Source organism: Leucopleurus acutus (genome assembly GCF_964270905.1).
Source record: "Leucopleurus acutus genome assembly, chromosome: 5".
Classification (NCBI taxonomy): Eukaryota; Metazoa; Chordata; class Mammalia; order Artiodactyla; family Delphinidae; genus Leucopleurus; species Leucopleurus acutus.
In genome coordinates, this window is record NC_139147.1 from 23,024,598 (window position 1) to 23,052,521 (window position 27,924).

Sequence of the window (27,924 nt, forward strand, 5' to 3'; positions counted from 1 at the left end):
AAGGGTATAAAATCTAAATAATTGCTGACATTAGAACCAATTTACTTCTGCAAATAAGCCATCTTCTTTAAAGTCTGAACAATTTAAATGTATTATGGTGAGTGTATTTAAATGTATTATGGTGTATGTATTATGGTATGTTCATAAGACAAGATTTTAATCACAGATATAAAATGTTTGTCTGCTATGAACAAGGAGTTTTCCTAAGTGTTATTGAGATACTCTATTTAAATGTTAAAACTATGGTCACATCTTACCTACCTCATCCTGTACATGTAGCAGAGCATGCTACTGGAATTAGTTATTTTGAAAGACTGCAAAACTTGAGGAAATAATTGTGCAATAAAACAAAGTTTTATTAATTATATGGAATACATGTTAAGTCTAGAAGTAACATGAATATGTGTTATAAGGTTAATTAATATCTCTATATCCTTAAGAGGTTTCTGATATTGCTAACAACTTTTATACAGGAGAAAATTCATTTGAATATTGCTATTATCTCTAACAAGAAATAAAAGCAGGTGCAGAGAGCTCAATGAGAAAAAAATGCAAATTAAAAATTCAATATTTCTTAGCAGGCATTTTTACCATGTAACTCTTAAATGAATCACATAAAATAATTAAGTCTAATTAATAGGTAATAAGTAATGAGTACCTACTCACAAAACTTGATTCTAATTGCCATCAAATGTACTATGTAATCGGTGCTTATTGCATTCAACTACATATCACATGCTTGTTATCTCCTTTGTTTTATAAATTGGAACTTTAGTTCAACTCATGCTTCTTAGAAAGGGTAATGCCTTTGGAATGTTGAAAATGAACTGGCAGGATGCCAAGGAGTCTGCTTAAACTGAAATACAAAAGAGGTTTTGAACAAAAAAAAAGAGATAATCTCCTAAGCACCTTAAGTTTAGTGGTACTATAATAAATGTGGTTGGTATCAAATTATAAATGGCTCAGTTCTTTTTCACTCATTCTTAACAATATTACACTGTAGTTTCTTGAATCACATAGTAAAGAATGGTAAATGTTTTGTGACATTGTATAATTTCTTTGTAATGCTCATAATTTCTGTACTGTTTTGAATCAAAGATGGAAAATAAAAATTCTTACTATTTCTAACATACAAATATTTATTTACATCAATAACTTTTCAAGGTATTACATGCCATTGCATTAAGTTATTACTACTATAAATTTGTCACTAAATAAAATATCCTATTTTATAACAACACAGGCTTTAATTATCAAGAAATAAGCTTATTTGATAAGCTAAGTATTTATCATGGTTGTTATGGTTGTTATGCTGCCCTATCCAACCAAAATTTCTACTAGTCTTCATATGAGAAGATAATAAGATATTTTACAAATAGTAGCACTGCAGGCATAAAAAAGTGTTCCAACCTTCATAATACAATGACACTAACAAGGAAGTTACTTGCAAGTGAAAGAGAAGAACAGGCTAAATTTTAAATTACAACCATGGTCACATGTTCCAAATGATTATTTAATTCCATACTCAAAAATAATAATAACTACAGACAAAAGATAACATAATGGCATTTACTCTGCTCCTACCACATGAATAAAATCTGAATCTTAGCTATTAATGATATTAAGATGAATAATTATTTTATTTTCTACTTAAGTATAAATTTATCTTTTACTAGAATATTTATATAAACATAAATAAATTTTCATCATAATATTCATCCACTTTAAGCATTTTTTACATGATTCAGTTTTAATAAATTATCGTTAAGTACCTAGAAAGTAATAATCTCATTACCTACAATACAGTAGAGGTTGGGCACATATATGGGCAAACTTGTATCTTGCTAAATGTAGCATAAAGTTTGAAAAGTGAGCTGGGCTCCCAGCGTTATGGAATTCATCAGTAAATTTGATTGTGAAAAATGGAGCATCTTGAGTAAGGCATATGAAGCAATACTGTAAGAGTCTGGGTTAATCAAAGAGGAAGCTAGACTGTCAGAGATTTTCAAGTAATTTGTAACAGGTATTTAAAAGAGATTCATCATGGGGAGAAAACAAGAGGCCATAGCTTAAATACAGGATTCATGTATAGGTTAAATCCACAAGAGAAACTCCTTTCATTTAAAGATTGAAAAAACAAAAAAGGAAACATGTCAATAGAATGCACGAATAAAGTTTGATAGTGTGTTTATTAATCTTAAAATATAAAACATTTTCCTTTGCTTCACATGAAATTCAGCTATATCAGGAGAATTATTCCCTTTATAGGTAAAGGATACTATTAAAATTCTGAACCTCTAAACTCTAAAACTCAGCTAAAGCCATCCTATCTCTCTATTTATTTATTTTAATTTATTATTATTAATTTTTTTTTGCCACGTTGCAGGGCTTGCAGGATCTCAGTTCCCTGACCAGGACTGAACCCAGGCCACGGGGAATCCTAACCACTAGACCTCTAGGGAAATCCCCTATCTCTCAATTTAAAATTTGAAATGATTCACATATGTAGAACTTACTATACTTTCTAGGTAGATTAAGTGTGGGTATAGATAAAAATGTCAAATTAAATAAAATTGACTACACAGAAGATTGATATACAGCAGGAGAAAAAAGAAGCTCAACTTCTTACTTTTCAGGACTTTGCAATTGAACAATCTTTTGATCAGGGTAATAGTTTCTTTAAGGATGTATGATTATGAAAAATAAATATAAAATTTGAAAAGAAAATGAAGGGAGGAAATAAATTAAAAATTGCTGAAAACTGAAACTAAGACATTCATACTCTTGTTTCCAGGAACTAGGGAAACCAAAAATTCTTATGACAAAGTTTTCTTAAAAGCAGAATATATATACCTTTCTGTTTCCATAATGGCAGGACAAGCCTGTGATAGCCCAACTCCCCTACTGGTAATAATTAAAAGGACTAGAAATAGCACAAATCAAGCAAAACAACAACAACAACAACAACACTCCCCTAAGGCTTCTGGAAAGTAAACAAAATCAGGGATTGTGGAGGGGAATGAAAACTAGTTTCTTTGTTTTGTTTTGTTTTTTTTCACCCTCATTGCTTTGTCTAGAGGGCAGGTACTAGACAAGGAGCGTCAAAGTGATTCTGGACCTAAAACACATCCAGAAATATAGAGGGTATGCTGGAAAGAAGCCAATACAGGTTGAATACTGTGGGGGTAATCCCAGACAGGAGTCAGAGAAGGAGACGCCATAATTCTGTAAATAAAACCACAGAAATCTCAGCCTAAAGTCTGAGCTTGGCATGCATAGAGCAGATACAAAAATGTATAGCAAAGGCATTAAGAAATCAACTGTGAGATGCGAATCCCTTATTACAGGAGGCAACACAGAACTTAGAGGTGATTAGCTACTTAAAAATACATTTTTCCCATATGGTTGTCAAGACCCAGAGTCTGCACAACATAATATTTACAGTGTCCAGGACACGATGCAATATTTCTCAACATTCAACAAACCAGGAGAATATGACCAATTCTAAAGGGAAAAGACAATTAACATATGCACATCCCAAGATGATTCAGATGTTGAATCTACCAGATAGAGATTTTAGAGCAGCTAATTTAACTATGTTACATGAGGTAAAGAAAAAACACATATAGAATTAATGAATATATAAGAAATCTCAGCAGAGAAACAAAAAATATAAAACAGAACAAAATTAGAAATTTCGAGCTAAAAAAATAATATCTTAAATAAAACAGAAACCTCACTGGATGGACTCAGTAGCAGAAAAGAGATGATGCAGTAAAGAATCCGTCAACTTGAAAAGCAAACAACAGAAATCATCTAATCTGAAGAACAATGAGAAATAAGATATATAAAACTGAACAGTGTCTCAGAGATCTTTGAGCCAAAACATCTAATGTGTGTAAGTAAAGTCCTAGAGATGAAAAAGAGATTAGGACAGGACAGATGTTTGAAGACATATGATAAAAAACTGCCAAATATATTGACAAATACAAAACTTACAGATTCAAGAAATTCAGTATACCTCAAACAGGATAAACCCAAAGAAAACCATACCTGGGCATATCCTAGTCAAAGCTATGAATAACAAAGATGAATAAAATAATTTGAAAGCAGCTTTAGAAAAATGACACATGGGCTTCCCTGGAAGCGCAGTGGTTAGGAATTCACCTGCCAGTGCAGGGGACATGGGTTCGAACCCTGGTCCTGGAAGATCCCACATGCCACGGAGCAGCTAAGCCCATGGACCACAACTGCTGAGCCTGTGCTCTAGAGCCTGCGAGCCACAACTACTGAGCCCGCGGGACACAACTACTGAAGCCCGTGTGCCTAGAGCCCACGCTCCGCAACAAGAGAAGCCACAACGAGAAGCCTGCGCACCGCAACGAAGAGTGGCCCCCGCTCGCCGCAGCTAGAGAAAGCCCGCACGCAGCAACGAAAACCCAACACAGCCAAAAATAAATAAATTTAAAAAGAAAAATTAAAAAAAAAGACACATGGCATACAAGGGATAAACAATTCAAATTACCACGGATTTATCATCAGAAACCAAGGGGGCTAGAAGACAGTGGAGCCATATCTTTAAAGAAATGACAACCCAGAATTCTTCCCAGGGGAAAAAAAAATTCATCAGGAATAACAGAGAGGCCATTTTCAGATGAAAATTTAAAAAAAAGTAATAGACTCTATCCCTAACAAATATGACCTACAATAAATGGGGAAGAAATTTCTTCAGACTGGAGGACAATAATATCAGAGGAAAATCTGAATCTTTAAGGATGGAGGAAGAGTAAAAGGAAATGGTAAAGAGATGAGTAAATAACATTTTTTTTCCTCTTCAGTTCCTTAATATATCTATAACTCTTAAAACAAAAATCATTATAATTTCTGGTGAGATTCTCAATTAATATGAATGCAGATATAATACATATGATATTAATAATAAAAAAAAAAAGATCAGTGTGGAGCACTTGTAAAGGCACCTATATGGTTGTCAGGTTTCTACATTTAATGTAAAGTGTCAGATAATTAACTCTGAGAGAACATGAACAGCTATTGAACGTTAAAGTACATCGAGTCAGAGATTAGTGCAGAAAATGAATAATTCATGAGGAAGACATATGGAGAGAGAGAATGGGAGAGAGAATAATGATCCCCCAGTGATATTCATATCATAATCTCCAGACCTTTTGAGCATGTTACTTCACATGGGAAAAAAGAACTTTGCAACTGTGATGTAAAGGATGTTGAGTTGAGAGAATTATCCTGGATTACCCAATGTGGGTCCAATGTAATTGCAGGGAAGTCAAATATAGAGAAGATGTGAGGAAGGAAGCAGAGTCAAAGTGATACGATGCGAGAAAGACTCAATCTGCCAAAGCTGGCTTTGAAGTTGGAAGGAGACTGCAAGCCAAGGAAGGTGGGCAGATTCTAGAAATGGAAAAGACAAGAAAAGGGAATCTCCTGTAGGGCTTCCAGAAAGAAACACAACCCTACGGACATTTGATTTTATCCCAGTGAGAATCATTTCCAACCTCTGACCTCAAGAGCTTAAAATAATATATTGTGTTGTTTACAGCAGTAAAATTCTTGGTCATTAGTTATAGCGACAATAGGAAACTAAGAGAAGATAACTATAAATGTGTACTGTGTCACTGAGCCTCAAAATATATGATACAAAAATCAACAGGATTACAGAGAGAGAAAAAAGTTCACAATCATGGTGGAGGATTTTAACAACCATCACTCTAATAGAACAAAACAAATTCAGTAAAGACACAGAAGATTAAAGAACACTAACGGCCACCTTGATCTAATGTATATTTATAGAGCACAATATCTGCAGAATATATATGTTTTTCAAGTACACATTATGTATTCACTAGGTAGATCATACACTGGGACATAAAATAAACCTCAGTAAATATGAAAACATCAAAATCATATAGAATGTATTTTCTAAGCACAACTGTATTAAATTAGAAATAAGTAACAGCAAAATATCTAAGAAAACAATAAATATCTGGAAGTTAAACATATCTTCATAAATAACTATTGACCAGTGATGAAATCACAAAGAAATGTAGAAAATATTTTCAACTGAAAGCCAAGAGAAAGACAACATATCACTATTTGTGGCATGCAGTTAAAATGCTACTTAAAGAGAAATTCCAGAAAAAGCTGAATAAACCAATATGCAAGACTTTAACAGCAAAGGAGGAGTGCATCTGTGATCAAAAAAACAACTTATAGTTTGTTAGCAATCAGCCCTTGAAAAATAGAGTATCCTAAGTACTGTATTTTAAATACTATACAATAACTTATGAGGATGTAAAATAATTCAACAAAACAACTTGAAATGAGAAATGAAATTCTCACTACATATGTGAAACACAGGACCATTAATATTAGGAATAAACAGATAAAAATCTACGGTGATGTTGATCAATTACTTATAACTAATATAATTCAGTTTACATTGTGTTTTGGGTTAAACGCTGTGTAATAAAAGGCCACAATTTTCAGGATAAGCAACATTAAGACCATTAAACATATAGCACTGTGAAATCTCCCATAACCGCCACTAGATGTCTCTAATAACTGACTTTGGCTGCATTCCTTCTAAAGTTATGCATTACCTACTACAAAATGAACTACTGTATTTTGATTTTCCCACGAAAATACATGTTTTTCAAAGCAGAAAAGTTGTTTTAATAAACATACAAAATGAAAATAACTTACATTCAATATCAAGGTACATGCTTTTCTGGTGCCCTCCGATTCTACTTGCAGCTTCACAGTCATATCTCCCGGAATCTGACAACTTCACATCTTTAATATGCAGTGATGAGCTTCTGTGCTGCCCTCTGACTTCGATACGTCCATCTGGGCTCTGTTTACATTGATTCAGGAAAAATAAAGATTTTATGCGTATTTTGTGTAAAATGATGATGAAACATATTGCATTTATCATAGACACAATAAATGAAAATAAACTCTTACCTGTATTCATTTTTTATTTCAAAAAAGCAGTGTTTATTTACACTTTACTATTTTTAGCTAATCCATTTTACCAGCCCACTTGCTTACAGGAACACTGACTTGTAAGTAGTAAAAACTTAAACATAAGTTTTATCAACCTCTTTTATTTATTATGCTTTTTGCTTTTTATAAAGCTAGTATGTTCTTCTCGGAAGGATTTTGTTGTCTTTCAATTGTGTTCTTTACAAACATAGCAAAATGACAATAATGCCTATTCAATTCTGGCTAAAACCTAACAGTGAAAATGATATTCCTGCTGTATTTTAGTTTTCTATTTCACTAAATAAGGAGAATGTATCAAGATGTATGACAATTAAAGACTTTAAGAGGAATTTATAGTTTTCATTTTTGAATGAATGCAACAGCATTGCTCATAAGCATAATTGGTACCATATGCATCATAGATACACTATTAAAAACACAGCATTCTTAGGAAGTCATTGGAAACAATATGGAAATTATTAATCACTTAACTCTACAAATATGACTCAAATCAAGGAATTGCTTATAATCCAATAACATATAGATTATATTTCAAATAAGAATTATTGTGTGCAACATAATTATAGAATTTTCTTAAATCAAATACCTTTATAGCACACATATTTAAAACAAGAATAGTTTATTCATTGAATTTTACTCTGTACTATCAAGAAATATAGTGAACTTTTAGCACTTTATAACTCATTGGAAACATCTGCTCTACCATTATTGAATTGATTCTTTTTAATAGTTGAGGTTTTAGTGTTCAACAAAATATTGTATATCATACATTCAATTGAAATATGTATGTTATTATAAACAGTATAATGGTTGTTTAATTTTCTATATGACAGATTTGAACAAATTTCAATGCATGTGTGTACTTTGCATTATTAAAATTATGTTTAACTATTTTCCTTTATGAATATTAAAAGACTATCTTAAAGCTCTTTTTCAAACATGTTGATTGGGGCACAATATGGTTACTTTTTTTTTGCTTTTTAATTTTATATAGGAATGCAATCATTATACAATCCTATCACTCACTCATAATTCACTATCTGGAAAATGGTCTTCAAAAACAAAGAAATAAACAAAAGCATATTAGGGATGTATTATGCAACTTAGATCAAGATTTCTATGTCAAAAATATGTTCCCCACCTCCCAAGTATTGCTAAAGAAATAGTAAAGTGAAGTTTTCAAGCAGAAGGGCATTCTCTTCTGCCAATTTTGAAGAAGTTCAGTTGCCAAACCCATTTACTTAATTGAAAGAAAGCAAAATGTAAGAATCCACAGAAGTTAAAAATCAGAATGAATAAACCCAAAAGCAAAATGGACAATTGTTATACAAGGTAACTAACTGCTGTTCCATAACTAAATAGGTATTCTTTGGTCCTTATCTCACTGCAACTCTGTTCATCATTAAATCCTATTGAACTATATCCTTCCTTTCTTGTGTGCCGACTTCCCTTGGCTTTCAAGACACTCACATGATCCTGATTTTTCTCCCAGTTTTGGTTGTAGTTTCCTTGGGTTTGGTTTTGGTTACAGCCACCTTTCTTCCTCGGGGCCTCTGTATTCTGTCCTGGACTCTAGTGTCTTTTCAGTCAATACAATCCACTTAGGCACTCTTATCCCTGCCCACATCTACACTGATGATCTCTAGTCACTCTTTCTCCACCCAGGATCCTTCTTTCCCTGGAGCTACATAACTAGATATATCATATGCAGGGCAAGTCCATTTGATGTATATCTCAAACTAGCATGTGCAGATGAATACATCACGCCTTACCCAGCATCACCTGCCCTCTCCCAGTTGTCTTTCTATGAATGATACTAATTCTTTCCCATGCCCCATGCTATACCGTGTCCTCAGTCTTGGATCAGTTGCTGAACATTTATTCATCTATTTATATTCTGAATAATGATAAATCTCAGTTTATCATCTTTCTCGACATTATGATTTCCAATTTTCAGCAACTGTGTTTCCATAGACCTATCTGCTCTCTGCCTCTCCATTTACAGTTTTAGTTGTGCTGTTAAGTTGGAAGGATATTGACAGGCGTCTCTGGATTTCAGAGAGAACAATCACATTCAGGCTGAATGTGACCAAAAAAGACTCCCTGACTCTGCAAAAGCCTTCAACATTATGTTATTTCCTATGTTTCTCTTAGCAAAAAATCATTCCAGCTGCAGAAATTATTTCTTGTGTAACTAAGAATAAGTCTTTTTTTTTTAAAAGCAAACTTTTATTTCTCATAACAACTTTATGAAGGTTTCACATCCCTGGACCTCATACTCTATAATTACAAATAACATTGTATTGCCTCCCAAGTAAAACCCCAATCCATTAGCCTGATGTTACGGACTTCCATATGGTATTACCTTTCTGTTTAAGCACAGTTTACAATTTGGATACTGTTAATTTGGATTCCATTTAATGTGAATTATTTGTATTGTCATGAATGTCCTGTGCTTTCTAAGCAGCCTTCACACATCTTTCTCAAATCTTTCCCCCTTTATCTCTTCCATATTTACGTGGCAGTATTCTACCATCATTCTTTCAATTTCTTGGCCAGATATCAATTTATACTCAAAATAATCCCTGGTTGACTACTATACATACAGATATAATGTCCCTGTGCTTTTCTTGGGACACATTGCTTTTTCTAGTCTTACTGGAACTTCAGATTTTATCCTGCAGTTTGATATTATAGTTGTACAAATGCGAGAATATTTTTATGGTACTTTGTGTGAAAGTCACCCGGACTAGTACCTAGGACAGAATCATTACATTCTAAAATTTTTATAAAGCAAATTAAGATACAGTGAAATGTACATATAATTGAATAAAGGAAATGTAATCCTTCAGCTATACTTTACTATGGATTAAAAACGTGACATTTAGATTTGGGCAGAGTTTTGGGCCTGGAGAGGGCTCGGACGCACCATGCCTTCCCCTATGCATCTCTTCCATTGGATGTTCATCTGTATCCTTTATCACAACCTGTAATAAACTGCTAAACGAAAAAGAGGACAGCAATAATAATAACAGAGAAACATTCTGCATGATAAAAAGCCATCTCTTGGCCGGCCACGACCCGAATATTCTACCCCCGGGAAGCCTGTTTTGCATTTGCAGCGAGAGGGCATTGAGCTTCTTGCATGTTACCCTTCATATACCAGGTCCTTGAAAGAGGGATGATGGTGATGAGGACGATGATGATGGTTTCTACCGAGTAAAAAAATCAAGTTTATTCTGTGTGAGCAGCTTCACCATAGAGGAAATGTACACAGACACAGATTCAATGTTCAGAAGAGTTCCTGTACGTAAAAAAAACTATTAGGAGAAGGCGGAAGATGGCGGAAGAGTAAGACGCGGAGATCACCTTCCTCCCCACAGATACACCAGAAATACATCTACACGTGGAACAACTCCTACAGAACACCTACTGAAGGCTGGCAGAAGACCTCAGACCTCCCAAAAGGCAAGAAACTCCCCACGTACATGGGTAGGGCAAAAGAAAAAACAGAGACAAAAGAATAGGGACGGCACCTGCACCAGTGGGAGGGAGCTGTGAAGGAGGAAAAGTTTCCACACACTAGGAAGCCCCTTCGCGGGCGGAGACTGCGGGAGGCGGAGGGGGGAGCTTCGAAGCTGCGGAGGACTGCACAGCAACGGGTGCGGAGGGCAAAGCGGGGAGATTCCCGCACAGAGAATCGGTGCCGACCGGCACTCACCAGCCAGAGAGGCTTGTCTGCTCACCCGCCGGGGCGGGCGGGGCTGCGAGCTGAGGCCGGAGCGCAGGGAGAGGACTGGGGTTGGCGGCTTGAACATAGCCTGAAGGGGTTAGTGCACCACAGCTAGCCGGGAGGGAGTCCGGAGAAAAGCCTGCACCTGCCAAAGAGGCAGGAGACTTTTCCTTCCCTCTTTGTTTCCTGGGGCGTGAGGAGAGGGGTTTAAGAACGCTGCTTAAAGGAACTCCAGAGACGGGCGCGAGCTAAAAGCGCGAACCCCAGAGACGGGCGCGAGCCGCGGCTGAAAGCGCGGAATCCAGAGACGGGCGCAAGCCGCGGCTAAAAGCGCGGACCCCAGAGGCGGGCGGGAGACGTTAAGGCTGCTGCTGCCGCCACCGAGGGGCCTGTGTGCGAGCACAGGTCACTCTCCACACCCCTCTTCCGCGGAGCCTGTGCAGCCCGCCACTGCCAGGTTCCCGGGATCCAGGGACAACTTCCCCGGGACAGCGCACAGCGCGCCTCAGGCTGGTGCAAAGTCACGCCGGCCTTTGCCACCGCAGGCCCGCCCCGCACTCTGTGCCCCTCCATCCCCGCCGGCCTGAGTGCGCCAGAGCCCCCAATCAGCGGCTCTTTTAACCCCATTCTGTCTGAGCAAAAAACAGACGCCCTCCAGCGATCTACACGCAGTGGCAGGGCCAAATCCAAAGCTGAGCCCTGGGAGCTGTGAGAACAAAGAAGAGAAAGGGAAATCTCTCCCAGCAGCCTCAGAAGCAACGGATTAAAGCTCCACAATCAACTTGAGGTACCCTGCATCTATGGAATACCTGAATAGACAACCAATCATCCCAAATTAAGGAAGTGGACTTTAGGAGCAAGATCTATGATTTTTTCCCCTTTCCTCTTTTTGTGAATGTGTATGTGTATGCTTCTGTGTGAGATCTTGTCTGTATAGTCTTGCTTCCACCATTTGTCCTAGGGTTCTATCCGTCCATGTTTTTTTTTTAATTTTTTTTTCTTAATAATTAATTTTAATAACAATATTATACTTTACCTTCGTTCTTTCTTTCTTTCTTTCCGTCCTTCCTTCCCTCCTTTAGACAACGAATCATCCCAAATTGAGGAGGTGGTCTCTGACAGCAAGATTTAGGATTTTTCCCCATTTACCTCTTTTAGTGAGGGTGTATGTGTATGCTTCTGTGTAAGATTTTGTCTGTATAGCTTTGCTTCCAACATTTGTCCTAAGGTTCTTTCCGTCCCTTTTATTTTTTTTTCTAAATAAGAATTTTTTAATTCAATAACTTTATTATACTTTATTTTATTTTTACTGTATCTTCTTTCTTTCTGTCTTTTTTCCTTCTTTCCCTCCTTCCTTCCTTCCTCTCTCCCTCCCTCCCTCCTTTCTTTCCTTCTTGCCTTCTTTCCTTCTTTGCTTCTTTCTTTCTTTCTACCTTCCTTCCTACCCTCCTTTCCTTCTTTCTTTCCTCATACTTCTACTAATTCCCTCTACTTTTTCTCCCTTTTATCCTGAGCCGTGTGGATGAAAAGCTTTTGGTGCTCCAGCCAGGAGGCAGGGCTCTGCCTCTGAGGTAGGAGAGCCAACTTCAGGACACTGATCAACAAGAGACCTCCCAGCTCCACATAATATCAAACGGCGAAAATCTCCCAGAGACCTCCATCTTAACACCAGCACCCAGCTCCACTCAACGACCAGCAAGCCACAGTGCTGGAAAACCTATGCCAAACAACTAGCAAAACAGGAACACAACCTCACCCATTAGCAGAGAGGCTGCCTAAAATCATAATAAGGCCACAGACACCCCCAAACACACCACCAGACGTGAACCTGCCCAATAGAGAGACAAGATCCAGCCTCATCCACCACAACACAGGCACTAGTCCCCTCCACTAGGAAGCCTACACAACCCACTGAACCAACCTTAGCCACTGGAGACAGACATCAAAAACAGGAGGAACTACGAACCTGCAGCCTGCAAAAAGGAGACCCCAAACACAGTAAGATAAGCAAAATGAGAAGACAGAAAAACACACAGCAGATAAAGGAGCAAGATAAAAATGCACCAGACCTAACAAATGAAGAGGAAATAGGCAGTCTACCTGAAAGAGAATTCAGAATAATGATAGTAAGGTTGATCCGAAATCTTGGAGATAGAATGGACAATAGATTGGACAAAATGCAAGAATCAGTTAACAAGGACCTAGAAGAACTAAAGATGAAACAAGCAACGATGAACAACACAATAAATGAAATTAAAAGTACTCTAGATGGGATCAATAGCAGAATAACTGAGGCAGAAGAACGGATAAGTGACCTGGAAGATAAAATAGTGGAAATAACTACTGCAGAGCAGAATAAAGAAAAAAGAATGAAAAGAACTGAGGACAGTCTCAGAGACCTCTGGGACAACATTAAATGCACCAACATTCGAATTATAGGGGTTCCAGAAGAAGAAGAGAAAAAGAAAGGGACTGAGAAAATATTTGAAGAGATTATAGTTGAAAACTTCCCTAACATGGGAAAGGAAATAGTTAATCAAGTCCAGGAAGCACAGAGAGTCCCATACAAGATAAATACAAGGAGAAATACGCCAAGACACATATTAATCAAACTGTCAAAAATTAAATACAAAGAAAGCATATTAAAAGCAGCAAGGGAAAAACAACAAATAACACATAAGGGAATCCCCATAAGGTTAACAGCTGATCTCTCAGCAGAAACCCTACAAGCCAGAAGGGAGTGGCAGGACATACTGAAAGTGATGAAGGAGAAAAACATGCAGCCAAGACTACTCTACCCAGCAAGGATCTCATTCAGATTTGATGGAGAAATTAAAACCTTTACAGACAAGCAAAAGCTGAGAGAGTTCAGCACCACCAAACCAGCTTTACAACAAATGCTAAAGGATCTTTTCTAGGCAAGAAACACAAGAGAAGGAAAAGACCTATAATAACGAACCCAAAACAATTTAGAAAATGGGAATAGGAACATACATATCGATAATTACCTTAAATGTAAATGGACTAAATGCTCCCACCAAAAGACACAGATTAGCTGAATGGATACAAAAACAAGACCCTTATATATGCTGTCTACAAGAGACCCACTTCAGACCTAGAGACACATACAGACTGAAAGTAAGGGGATGGAAAAAGATATTCCATGCAAATGGAAGCCAAAAGAAAGCTGGAGTAGCAATTCTCATATCAGACAAAATAGACTTTAAAATAAGGACTATTAAAAGAGACAAAGAAGGACACTACATAATGATCAAGGGATCGATCCAAGAAGAAGATATAACAATTGTAAATATTTATGCACCCAACATAGGAGCACCTCAATACATAAGGCAAATACTAACAGCCATAAAAGGGGAAATCGACAGTAACACATTCATAGTAGGGGACTTAAACACCCCACTCTCACCCATGGACAGATCATCCAAAATGAAAATAAATAAGGAAACACAAGCTTTAAATGATACATTAAACAAGATGGACTTAATTGATATTTATAGGACACTCCATCCAAAAACAACAGAATACACATTTTTCTCAAGTGCTCATGGAACATTCTCCAGGATAGATCATATCTTAGGTCACAAATCAAGCCTTGGTAAATTTAAGAAAATTGAAATTGTATCAAGTATCTTTTCTGACCACAACGCCATGAGACTAGATATCAATTACAGGAAAAGATCTGTAAAAAATACAAACACATGGAGGCTAAACAATACACTACTTAATAATGAAGATATCACTGAAGAAATCAAAGAGGAAATCAAAAAAACCCTAGAAACAAATGACAATGGAGACACAACGACCCAAAACCTGTGGGATGCAGCAAAAGCAGTTCTAAGGGGGAAGTTTATAGCAATACAAGCCCACCTTAAGAAGCAGGAAACATCTCGAATAAACAACCTAACCTTGCACCTCAAGCAATTAGAGAAAGAAGAACAAAAAAACCCCAAAGCTAGCAGAAGGAAAGAAATCATAAAAATCAGATCAGAAATAAATGAAAAAGAAATGAAGGAAACAATAGCAAAGATCAATAAAACTAAAAGCTGGTTCTTTGAGAAGATAAACAAAATAGATAAACCACTAGCCAGACTCATCAAGAAAAAAAGGGAGAAGACTCAAATCAATAGAATTAGAAATGAAAAAGGAGAGGTAACAACTGACACTGCAGAGATAAAAGAGATCATGAGAGATTACTACAAGCAACTCTATGCCAATAAAATGGACAATCTGGAAGAAATGGACAAATTCTTAGAAATGCACAACCTGCCAAGACTGAATCAGGAAGAAATAGAAAATATGAACAGACCAATCACAAGCACTGAAATTGAAACTGTGATTAAAAACCTTCCAACAAAGAAAAGCCCAGGACCAGATGGCTTCACAGGCGAATTCTATCAAACATTTAGAGAAGAGCTAACACCTATCCTTCTCAAACTCTTCCAAAATATAGCAGAGGGAGGAACACTCCCAAACTCCTTCTACGAGGCCACCATCACCTTGATACCAAAACCAGACAAGGATGTCACAAAGAAAGAAAACTACAGGCCAATATCACTGATGAACATAGATGCAAAAATCCTCAACAAAATACTAGCAAACAGAATCCAACAGCACATTAAAAGGATCATACACCATGATCAAGTGGGGTTTATTCCAGGAATGCAAGGATTCTTCAATATACGCAAATATATCAATGTGATAAACCATATTAACAAATTGAAGGAGAAAAACCATATGATCATCTCAATAGATGCAGAGAAAGCTTTTGACAAAATTCAACACCCATTTATGATAAAAACCCTGCAGAAAGTAGGCATAGAGGGAATTTTCCTCAACATAATAAAGGCCATATATGACAAGCCCACAGCAAACATCATCCTCAATGGTGAAAAACTGAAAGCATTTCCACTAAGATCAGGAACAAGACAAGGTTGCCCACTCTCACCACTATTATTCAACATTGTTTTGGAAGTTTTAGCCACAGCAATCAGAGAAGAAAAGGAAATAAAAGGAATCCAAATCGGAAAAGAAGAAGTAAAGCTGTCACTGTTTGCAGATGACATGATCCTATACATAGAGAACCCTAAAGATGCTACCAGAAAACTACTAGAGCTAATCAATGAATTTGGTAAAGTGGCAGGATACAAAATTAATGCACAGAAATCTCTGGCATTCCTATATACTAATGATGAAAAATCTGAAAGTGAAATCAAGAAAACACTCCCATTTACCATTGCAACAAAAAGAATAAAATATCTAGGAATAAACCTACCTAAGGAGACAAAAGACCTGTATGCAGAAAATTATAAGACACTGATGAAAGAAATTAAAGATGATACAAATAGATGGAGAGATATACCATGTTCTTGGATTGGAAGAATCAACATTGTGAAAATGACTCTACTACCCAAAGCAATCTATAGATTCAATGAAATCCCTATCAAACTACCACTGGCATTTTTCACAGAACTAGAACAAAAAATTTCACAATTTGTATGGAAACACAAAAGACCCCGAATAGCCAAAGCAATCTTGAGAACGAAAGAAGGAACTGGAGGAATCAGGCTCCCTGACTTCAGACTATACTACAAAGCTACAGTTATCAAGACGGTATGGTACTGGCACAAAAACAGAAAGATAGATCAATGGAACAGGATAGAAAGCCCAGAGATAAACCCATGCACATATGGACACCTTATCTTTGATAAAGGTGGCAGTAATGTACAATGGAGAAAGGACAGCCTCTTCAATAAGTGGTGCTGGGAAAACTGGACAGGTACATGTAAAAGTATGAGATTAGATCACTCCCTAACACCAAACACAAAAATAAGCTCAAAATGGATTAAAGACCTAAATGTAAGGCGAGAAACTATCAAACTCTTAGAGGAAAACATAGGCAGAACACTCTATGACATAAATCACAGCAAGATCCTTTCTGACCCACCTCCTAGAGTAATGGAAATAAAAACAAAAATAAACAAATGGGACCTAATGAAACTTCAAAGCTTTTGCACAGCAAAGGAAACCATAAACAGGACCAAAAGACAACCCTCAGAATGGGAGAAAATATTTGCAAATGAAGCAACCGACAAAGGATTAATCTCCAAAATTTACAAGCAGCTCATGCAGCTCAATAACAAGAAAACAAACAACCCAATCCAAAAATGGGCAGAAGACCTAAATAGACATTTCTCCAAAGAAGATATACAGACTGCCAACAAACACATGAAAGAATGCTCAACATCATTAATCATTAGAGAAATGCAAATCAAAACTACAATGAGATATCATCTCACACCAGTCAGAATGGCCATCATCAAAAAATCTAGAAACAATAAATGCTGGAGAGGGTGTGGAGAAAAGGGAACACTCTTGCACTGCTGGTGGGAATGTGAATTGGTTCAGCCACTATGGAGAACAGTATGGAGGTTCCTTAAAAAACTAAAAATAGAACTACCATATGACCCAGCAATCCCACTACTGGGCATATACCCTGAGAAAACCAAAATTCAAAAAGAGTCATGTACCAAAATGTTCATTGCAGCTCTATTTACAATAGCCCGGAGATGGAAACAACCTAAGTGCCCGTCATCGGATGAATGGATAAAGAAGATGTGGCACATATATACAATGGAATATTACTCAGCCATAAAAAGAAATGAAATTGAGCTATTTGTAATGAGGTGGATAGACCTAGAGTCTGTCATACAGAGTGAAGTAAGTCAGAAAGAAAAAGACAAATACCGTATGCTAACACATATATATGGAATTTAAGAAAAAAAATGTCATGAAGAACCTAGGGGTAAAGCAGGAATAAAGACGCAGACCTCCTAGAGAACGGACTTGAGGTTATGGGGAGGGGGAAGGGTGAGCTGTGACAGGGCGAGAGAGAGTCATGGGCATATACACACTAACAAACGTAGTAAGGTAGATAGCTAGTGGGAAGCAGCCGCAAGACACAGGGATATTGACTCGGTGCTTTGTGACAGCCTGGAGGGGTGGGATAGAGAGGGTGGGAGGGAGGGAGACGCAACAGGGAAGACATATGGGAACATATGTTTATGTATGACTGATTCACTTTGTTATAAAGCAGAAACTAACACACCATTGTAAAGCAATTATACCCCAATAAAGATGTTAAAAAAAAAAAGAAAACTATTAAACACATAAAAAATAAAAGATTATGAGTGAAAAAAAAAAACGTGACATTTAATACCTTAATTAGAATGTGGCAAGATACATTAATAATGATGCGAAGCAAATTCTTCATTAGGGAAAATATTGTTCTTTTGCACATTAAAAAGTAAATTTACCCACCTTAAAAATCAACAGGTACTTTTGTTATTATGATACGGTTTTTGACTTGTGGAAAACTATCCGTGTGTGTAAAGTTAGCATGCTATTAGTAAAAATGGTTTTATTTAAAAGTTTTTAATAATATATCTAAAATTAATAGAAATTCCGGAAGAATAGAATTTCTTCTGGAATGTCTGTGATTCATTGAGAAATTGTAAGTCATTTTCAGAGTTGGCATTGGCTTTGTAATAATGCACAATATGCATTGACTAGAAAACCAAAGTCATTTCTCCTCATTTCTGACATTCCAAAGGACATCTTTCTCTTTGTGCTACAGAAAGGCATTACACATATCTGAAAGAAAATTCATTATATCTTGGCTTTGATTCACTACCTACTGAAGATTCATTTAAGACATCTGATATTTGATTGAGACAGGTTAATGGGCATATTAGTTCTCCATCTAGTATTGTCAGTTTCTATCACTGCACTAACATGATTAGAAAGTGTCTGACTGTACATTATTATTCCAGTCCTTTACAGAAGGACTCTCTGAAATTTAACTTGATATTATATCTTTTGCCTTTCTGGAAGGTCAGCTTAAGAACTGCTTGAATAGTATTTCAATATTTTGATAAAATAATTATTTATAGAGTTTATTGTCCTTTCAATAATCCCTTAATCAAATATCTATGTGATAACTACCATCTTCAGTTTAGTTCAAACATAAATATTTTGTTGTAAATTTTAACTGTTGGGCATTTGAATTTATATAATGTGTCCTGTTTATTTTTGTGGCTTTACCTGACTAGACATTTACTGTCAAATTTGGAATCCAATTGTAGTACACAACACATCTGAGTTGGACAGTATTCCTTTCTTTCTTCTTCCTCACACTCTTGTCTTTGAACCTTTTTAGAGTCATTGACCCTTTGGCCTTTTGAGAAAATTGTGGATCATGTCACTTAGTTACTCAACATTTTTTTCTGTATATGTGCACTTGTTTCACAATAAGTATCCAGGCGCTGGGGATATAAGCTGAGCAAAATACAATAATTTCCGCTCTTCATGGAATTTAAGTTTAACCAAGAAGACAGATATTACTTCTAAGATATAATACAAATAAACTCAAAAATACAATGTAGGATGGAACAGGATGGAAAGCCCAGAGATAAACCCACACACATCTGGACACCTTACCTTTGATAAAGGTGGCAGGAATGTACAGTGGAGAAAGGACAGACTCTTCAATAAGTGGTGCTGGGAAAACTCGACAGATACATGTAAAAGTATGAGATTAGATCACTCCCTAACACCATACACAAAAATAAGCTCAAAATGGATTAAAGACCTAAATGTAAGGCCAGAAACTATCAAAGTCTTAGAGGAAAACATAGGCAGAACACTCTATGACATAAATCACAGCAAGATCCTTTCTGACCCACTTCCTAGAGAAATGGAAATAAAAACAAAAATAAACAAATGGGACCTAATGAAACTTCAAAGCTTTTACACAGCAAAGGAAACCATAAACAAGACCAAAAGACAACCCTCAGAATGGGAGAAAATATTTGCAAATGAAGCAACTGACAAAGGACTAATCTCCAAAATTTACAAGCAGCTCATGCAGCTCAATAACAAAAAAACAAACAACCCAATCCAAAAATGGGCAGAAGACCTAAATAGACATTTCTCCAAAGAAGATATACAGACTGCCAACAAACACATGAAAGAATGCTCAACATCATTAATCATTAGAGAAATGCAAATCAAAACTACAATGAGATATCATCTCACACCAGTCAGAATGGCCATCATCAAAAAATCTAGAAACAATAAATGCTGGAGAGGGTGTGGAGAAAAGGGAACACTCTTGCACTGCTGGTGGGAATGTGAATTGGTTCAGCCACTATGGAGAACAGTATGGAGGTTCCTTAAAAAACTACAAATAGACCTACATATGACCCAGCAATCCCACTACTGGGCATATACTCTGAGAAAACCAAAATTCAAAAAGAGTCATGTACCAAAATGTTCATTGCAGCTCTATTTACAATAGCCCAGAGATGGAAACAACCTAAGTGCCCATCATTGGATGAATGGATAAAGAAGATGTGGCACATGTATACAATGGAATATTACTCAGCCATAAAAAGAAATGAAATTGAGCTATTTGTAATGAGGTGGATAGACCTAGAGTCTGTCATACAGAGTGAAGTAAGTCAGAAAGAAAAAGACAAATACCGTATGCTAACACATATATATGGAATTTAAGAAAAAAAAATGTCATGAAGAACCTAGGGGTAAGACAAGAGTAAAGACACAGACCTACTGGAGAACGGACTTGAGGATATGGAGAGGGGGAAGGGTGAGCTGTGACAGGGCGAGAGAGAGTCATGAACATATATACACTAACAAAGGTAAGGTAGATAGCTAGTGGGAAGCAGCCGCATGGCACAGGGATATTGACTCGGTGCTTTGTGACCGCCTGGAGGGGTGGGATAGGGAGGGTGGGAGGGAGGGAGACGCAAGAGGGAAGAGATATGGGAACATATGTATATGTATAACTGATTCACTTTGTTATAAAGCAAAAACTAACACACCATTGTAAAGCAATTATACCCCAATAAAAATGTTAAAGAAAATACAATGTAGGAACACCACAGTTTCATTTTGGGGGTGTTAACGGAGGGGTGGGTTAGAGTCAGAGGTATGTTCCTTGTTAAACCGAAGCGTGGATTGGGATCTGGAAATGGTGAAAGAGGGTAGTGTTGTAGAGAGAATTCTGGGCATATACCACCAGAAGGCTTATGAGAGAACTGAGAGAAACCAGTAGGTGCAGAGAAGAGACTGTGAGAACGTGGGCTCTCCTGACATTGGGCAGGCTGATAGAGAACACATGCAGGACCCAAGACACATGCAGACACACAACAAATTTTACCCTTTGACTAAATGTTATTTTTTTCTCATTGTATGATATGCAGTTTTGGGGGAGCGATTCTTTTTATTATGTATTATGTTTGAATTATTTTCAATGGCATTAAATCTCTATTGAATGCAAATTAAACAGCTTCAAATACATAGCGGTAGCAGCAAGGCATAACTGCTAAATGTATAAAAAAAGAAAACAGACTCTTTCCAAACATTATTGGCATTAATTTACCCAAACTGACTTCTCAAAATCATGATAAAGTTTCATTACATTCACTAATTTCTGCAAAGAAATTTAAGCAGAAAGATTGTCTTGCTCTTATAAGATTTCTATATTTACTCTTAGTTTTAATGTCTTTTTCCTCTGGGCTTGATCCCACCTTCCTAAGTGTACTCCTATTTTGATGTCATGAAATAAACTTTTGTACAATTACCATTCCTCCTAGCAATGTAAATTGATGAAACAAAGAGTAGTATGTCCAATAAAATTTCTTAACTTTTGTAGTTTCTTCACTGGCTCTAGGGCCCTTTTCTTCTCTTTGCACATACGGTCAGTAATTTATTCAACAAATAGGAATTGAATATAGGAATGAATAACTGCTAACACATACAATAGGTGATAGTTAGATACATACTAAATATTTTACATTTATTAGTTCATAATACTGCTATGATCCTCTTAATAGTGCTATGAGATTGGGACTAATATCATCCCCATTTTAAAGATGAGCAAAATGAGGCACAGAAACATTAGATAACTTCCCCAGGTCCCACACAGCTTATAAGTGGTAACAGTGGGATGCCCAGGCTGTCTGGCCCTGGAGTTCATATTCTGAATTACTTTTGCCATATGGCTCACTACCTGGGCCATAACTATGTGGCTGAGTTACATACTGTACCATAGCTATGTGACCAGCACTATGCTGGGTTCTGAGGACAGAAAGATGGATAAGAAAGGCAAAGCCTTTAGTCTCAAAGGTTAAAAGGCTTAGAGGAAAATCATAAATTTCATCTGACATAGATGAAATTAAGGAAGAACACCTAGTACAGTCTACAGAGGTGAGGAACAATTACTTGCAGATATTTCTGCCTGAACAGGGTCCTGAAGGATAAGTAAGGCAGCAGATTGGCTGCGTAATTTGCAGGGCCCACTGAAAACTGAAATGTGAGGTCTTTTGTTCAAAAGTTACTATGAATTTTAAGACAACCACAGCAGCACTTTAAACCCAATGCAGGGCCCTGCTGAGTGTTGGGCTCTGTGCAACTGTACATGTCACATATCCATGAAGTCAGCCCCGGCCAAGCAAATAGGAGGAAAGTTAGGAAGGAAATGGGAACTACATAGGCCTGGACTAGAGGGGAAAATGACATGTTCAAAGAGTTGAAAGAAGCTCGCTAGAGCTGGCATATCCAATATAAGGTGGAGAGAGGTAAGATGTGAAGTGGCTGGAGAGACAGACAAGAATGCCCAAAAGAGCCTCAAAAGTCAAAGGAACATTGACAAAAACATGAAAGGATGCTCAACATCCTTGGTCATCATGAAAATGCATACCAAAACTCCATACTACTTCATGCCCCCAGGGATGGCTATAAACAAAAAGACAGGTAATAACAAGCATTGGATAGGATCTGGAGAAAATGGAACTTTAGTGCACATGTGATAGGAATGTAGAACGGTGCAGGTGCTTTTGATAAAATGTCTGACAGGTACTCAAAATGTTAAACACAGAGTTACCGTATGATTCAGCCATTACACTCCCAAGAGAATTAAAGATCTATGTCCACACAAAAGCATGTACTACATAAATGTCCATAAGAGCATTATTAATAAATCCAAAAAGTGAAAGCAACACAAATATCCATCTACTGATGCATGGATAAATAAAATGTACTATTTCTATATAATGAAATATTATTTGTCAATAAAAAATATGAGGTACTTACACAAGCCACAACATAGATGAACCTTGAAATTACTATGCTAAGTGAATAGAAGTTAGTAACGAAGTCCGCATTTTGAATGCTTCCATTTATACAGAATTTCCAGAACAGACAAATCTATAGATACAAAAGTGATTGCCTAAGGCTGGCAGGTGGTGGTAAGGTGACAGGGGAGTGACAGTCAAGTGGAGCGGGACTTGTTTTTTGAGGTGATGAAAATGTCCCCAAATTTATTGCGTTGATGATTGCACAACTCTGTGAATATACTAAAAGGCAATTTATTTAATTTTACCCTTTGATGGGTAAATTGCACGCTATGTGAATTATATGTTAGAAAATATTAAAAATTAAAGCCAAAAGAAAGAATGAGTGTTCTATAAAGAACTGGAAAGGATAGGCAAGGTTTCGGGCAAAGGAGTAGGGAGAATGCATTTGTTATTTGAGAGCATCATTCATGCCTCAGGGTAGAGAATAACTTTGAAAGGGGAAGAGAAAACACCAAGAAACATACTGCAATGATAGTGTTCTGGGAAAAGGTAGAGGTAGATGAGATGGAGAGAAGTGAGTGCATTCTAGAAACATACTGAGGAAGAATCCACAGCATTCAGTGAATGTTTAGATGCGAGCTGGTGATGAAAGAAAGGAGGAAAAGGATATTTTCAAGTTTCTGTCACAGATCCCTGGATGGGAAATCTGATTTATTATTAGTAGATTGCTGTAGGTATATAAAATTATACATATATATGCATATATTCACATTTGACCATAACAAATCATATTTTAATAACCAGCATACATTATATTCCATATTATATACCCAGTACTTTACTATTTGAAATTGAAATGCTATGATAATCAGGCCAAAAGCAGAATAAACTTTTCAGATATTTTAACTCAAAAAAATTAGAAAAGGTGAATTCCAACTGATAATTGTCAAAATGCTGGTTTTCAGAATATGACCTGAATATTTTGTATTGGTGCCTGTGTGTGCTGCCTTCTTTACCTTAATAGTAGGTAAGACCAGAGACTACAGAACCAAATGGGAAACTTTACATCCTGTTTGTGCCATCTATAAGCTTTGTAACTTGGAGTCAACTACTTAATTTAGCTGTACCTCAGTTTCTCTCTCTGTATAATGGGTTTAAAAGTACAGCCTTTATAGTATTATGAGGGAGATTAATGATTTGAATATTTGAAAAGAGCTCAGCACCTGGCAAATAAATTGGCACAAAACATCTGATATCCAGATCTAAAAGATAAATATGTGAGTTTACACAATATCCATTTCATTGTGAGGTCCAAAGGCATTCTGTCTCAAAGGGAAATGACACCTCTCCTATCTTCTTACTTAACAGTGCATTACTGTTGCTAGACTTTTCTCATGATTCCTTGAACCACATGCCAGTTATTTATTTATAATATTATAAAATATTTATAATATTTTATCAATGAAAATATGTAAGATAGTCAGTAAAAAAATAAAATTAGGATGAAAAGCTACTATAGGACAGCAAAATTACTAAATAAATGATAAAATATTTCACATATAAATGATTAAATTGCCAAATAATGAGATTTATATTTTATTTCATCCATCATACTAATAACAAATCCCTAGATATTGAATTTATCTGTAATTGCCACTATGTTTGTGGATGGGTTGACTGTATCCTTGACCCTGCCCTTCATCAGAAGTATCTTCCCTGCTCAAATGCCATGACTTTGGTGTCAAAAGCCTTGTCTTGTAGGCTTTATACAGACATAGGCTCTGTGTCACTATTCAATGGTTTTAAATTTGTGGATTCTAATGACAATGTATCATTTCCAAAATGTATATATTAGTTAAAGCTGTATTAAGTATCCTCACCCCATGTCTATATCACTATTACTTATGGTCATTCATTGTGATTGGAGTTCTAAGCAAATAAATTAGGAGAGGAATGTGCTTGTAGTATGGCTGATCATTTTAATTTTGGCAACATCGTTGTTGACTCTGAATGACAAGATACTTATTTTTTTGTTGTTTCTTGAGTGTATGTGCAATTTTAATCAAATATGAAGATAACAGAACAAAATATGAAGATAATAGAACAAAATATTTGAGTGTTGTTCAGAAAACTCAGGACATAGGAATTCAAGCCATAAGTATGGGGCTAGTATAGAAAGCCAGTAGGCTTTCAATCCATTTAAAATGTCATTGCTTCCCCCAAGGTTAAGAAACCATCAAAAAGAGGTTGATCACTATTGTTTCTGAATTTCCAATTTTTCTGTATATCCTTCATAATGGAAAATAAGCAAAGAAAGAAAGCTCCTTATTAAAAAATCAATAAGGGATAAAGAAGCCAAGAAGAAACTTAAATCTAAAAGTTACCTCCTATCTTGAGTTAAAATTTAGTTTCATGGCACACAAAAATGAGAAGATAGAAAGGAAGTCTGAAAGAATGAGGCACATTATACACTGAAATTCTTCCTATTCAACATTTATTATAAGATGGTCAGGTGTATTGTGGTGATTTATGCACATAATTGAACTTACCTTGTGAATACTGATATCACATTATTACACCATACTGCTCTGGAAGTAACATAATGACTAAAATATAGACTCCATTGTTTCAAAGCTTTGAAGAAGCCATAGGTTTGGTTCAATGTTTTTTTAATTCAGATTTTAAAATGTTTTTCTTTATAACAAACATAACCAATTGGAAAACAGATGAAGTGCAATACTAAAAATATTAGAATTGGAATGGCATAACATTGATAATGACTGAGGCTGTGATAGAACGTGGGGTTTCATTATACAATTCTCCAGTTTTTGTTTTAAATATACATCACACATTTTACCATGGGAATTTTTAAACAGCATAACCAAGATGGGATGTGTTCCTTCATCCGATTTTCTCAATTGTTAGAACATACAGAGCAGAGCAGAACCCAAATTAAAGTCTAGAGCATGCTGCTACAGCCTACTTACAAACCCATAGATTTTTGTATTGAAAGCCCTGAGGTTTTGCTGTCATTATTTTGCAGAGTTATCACAGTGCAAGTTGCCTAATACACAGTACATAACTTTTGTTACTTTTCCCTAAGTCTGGTTAGAATTACTTAAGTTTGTGTAGCCTCAGTGCTAGATACATGATAAATGTTATTATAATCAGTGATGTAGTTAGTAACAAGTGTCTCAGCGGTATGGCAATCTTGTCCAAATTAGAGACAAATGAAAGATTTTTGCAAAGCAAAAAGCACAATATGCAACAGCAATTAGTACAATAATGTTAAATGAAATGTTTAAAAAATGCCTGACACATAGTATATATTCAATGTTAACAATAGTTATTATCCTTTTCCTATAGTATATCTTTATACAAATTCCTACAACATGTTCTGTAAGGGAAAAACTACAGTGTGAAGAAATACAAAATATTTTGGGAACATTCTTTCTTTGCTCTATCTAGTGGGACAAATAAGGGCCCTGTTCTGAGCCTTCTTTGGCCAACACTCACTCAAAGCATGAAAAAGACACAGGACTGCTCTAAGTATATGTATGTTTTCTTCCTGTCTATGTTTCATTTGGATAAATTGTATTTTTCTGTCTTTGATTTTACTAGAGTTTTCTTCTGCAGTATCTAATCTTCTGTTAATCCAATCCAATGTCTTTTTTACTTGACATTTTTTTGATCTCTAGAATTTTGATTTAGTCTTTTACTTTGTCATGTTTCTCTGTATTATGTTCATGCTTTCCTTTTACCTTGTAGTACATATGCAGTATATATATAAAAAAAAAAGATGTTCCTATCTACTGTTATTTGTGTCAATGGATCTGTTTCTATTGATTGATTTGGTTTTTTCCCTATTATGGGTTATATTTTCATGTACCTTGGATACCTCATAATTCTTTATTGGATGCCAAACATTGTGAATTATATACTTTGAGTTACATGAAAACAGTTTTATTCTTTTGAGGCTTTTAAGCTTTGTTAGGCGAGCTGGGAGCAATCTTTAGTTTAGGACTAATTCGACCACACTACTGAAGCAACATACTTCAGCATTCCAGTGATTCTTTCTGTGGCCTTGCATAGTTTCCTCACACACACATATACTTATCAATACTCAGCTAAAGACTCTTGGGGAAAGTGCTGAAGATCTCTGGAGCTCTATCTGTGTGAATTTCTTCTCTACAGGGCTCTCCCTCTCTGGTACCCCATCCTGTGATTTCTAGCACCCTAAGTCATTCAAACTCAGAACACTGGCTCCTCAAATAAAAGAGTCAGACTCTTCATCCCTGTGCTACAGCCTGGAAACTCTCTACAAAGTACACTCTACCGATCATAGGGGTCACATCATTTGTTTCTCTCCTCTCATGGATCAATATGCTATCCATCATGACATAAATTTTGTCTGTTGTCATTGTTTAAGGTCAGAGTATAAATCAAGCCCTTTTTAATCTAATATGCCTGGAAATATACATTCTAACAAGTATTTTAAATTGTCACTAGTCCCACACTTAACAGCAGAAAATGCAATGCATTTACCATCTAGTGATCAACTTTTGTCACATATATGAGAATTCTTATGGTATACAACACATCGCTATTAACAGCATCGCTTTTATCAGACTAATACCACAAAGTAGAATAGTACCTGGAAATTTATGTGTATATATTTTTCCTTCTTTTAAAAAATCACATCATTTCAAATACATATTAAAGTATATACAACGTAGGATATATAAGAAATGTTATGAAAATAATGTGTATAATTACTGTCATATGTACTGGCAGTGTTATAGCAAATATGTGCTCCTTTTTTAACACACAGCTATGCTGAGTGACTCATATACTTTACTTCAGTGCCTCATTTTAGGTGGGAGGCTCAAGAAGATAAAAAATATTTCTTATCTCTGCGTTTTGAACTCTTCTCAGGCTGTCTTACAGTCTGACAATTATGCAATTAACCTAATT

The 27,924-nt window shown here is 36.1% G+C and overlaps 1 protein-coding gene across 4 annotated transcripts in view; it reads right to left on the reverse strand.

The window, feature by feature from the left end:
* The window catches only part of NCAM2 (neural cell adhesion molecule 2), a gene marked incomplete at both ends in the record, with an annotated part of 498,781 nt that overhangs the window by 123,254 nt on the left and 347,603 nt on the right, over positions 1 to 27,924 (reverse strand). For all 4 annotated transcript variants that reach the window (XM_082839435.1, XM_082839433.1, XM_082839432.1 and 1 more), the window contains one exon: positions 6,739 to 6,889. In XM_082839435.1, the coding sequence (XP_082695561.1) occupies positions 6,739 to 6,889 (151 nt within the window). The remainder of the gene's footprint in view (positions 1 to 6,738; positions 6,890 to 27,924) is intronic.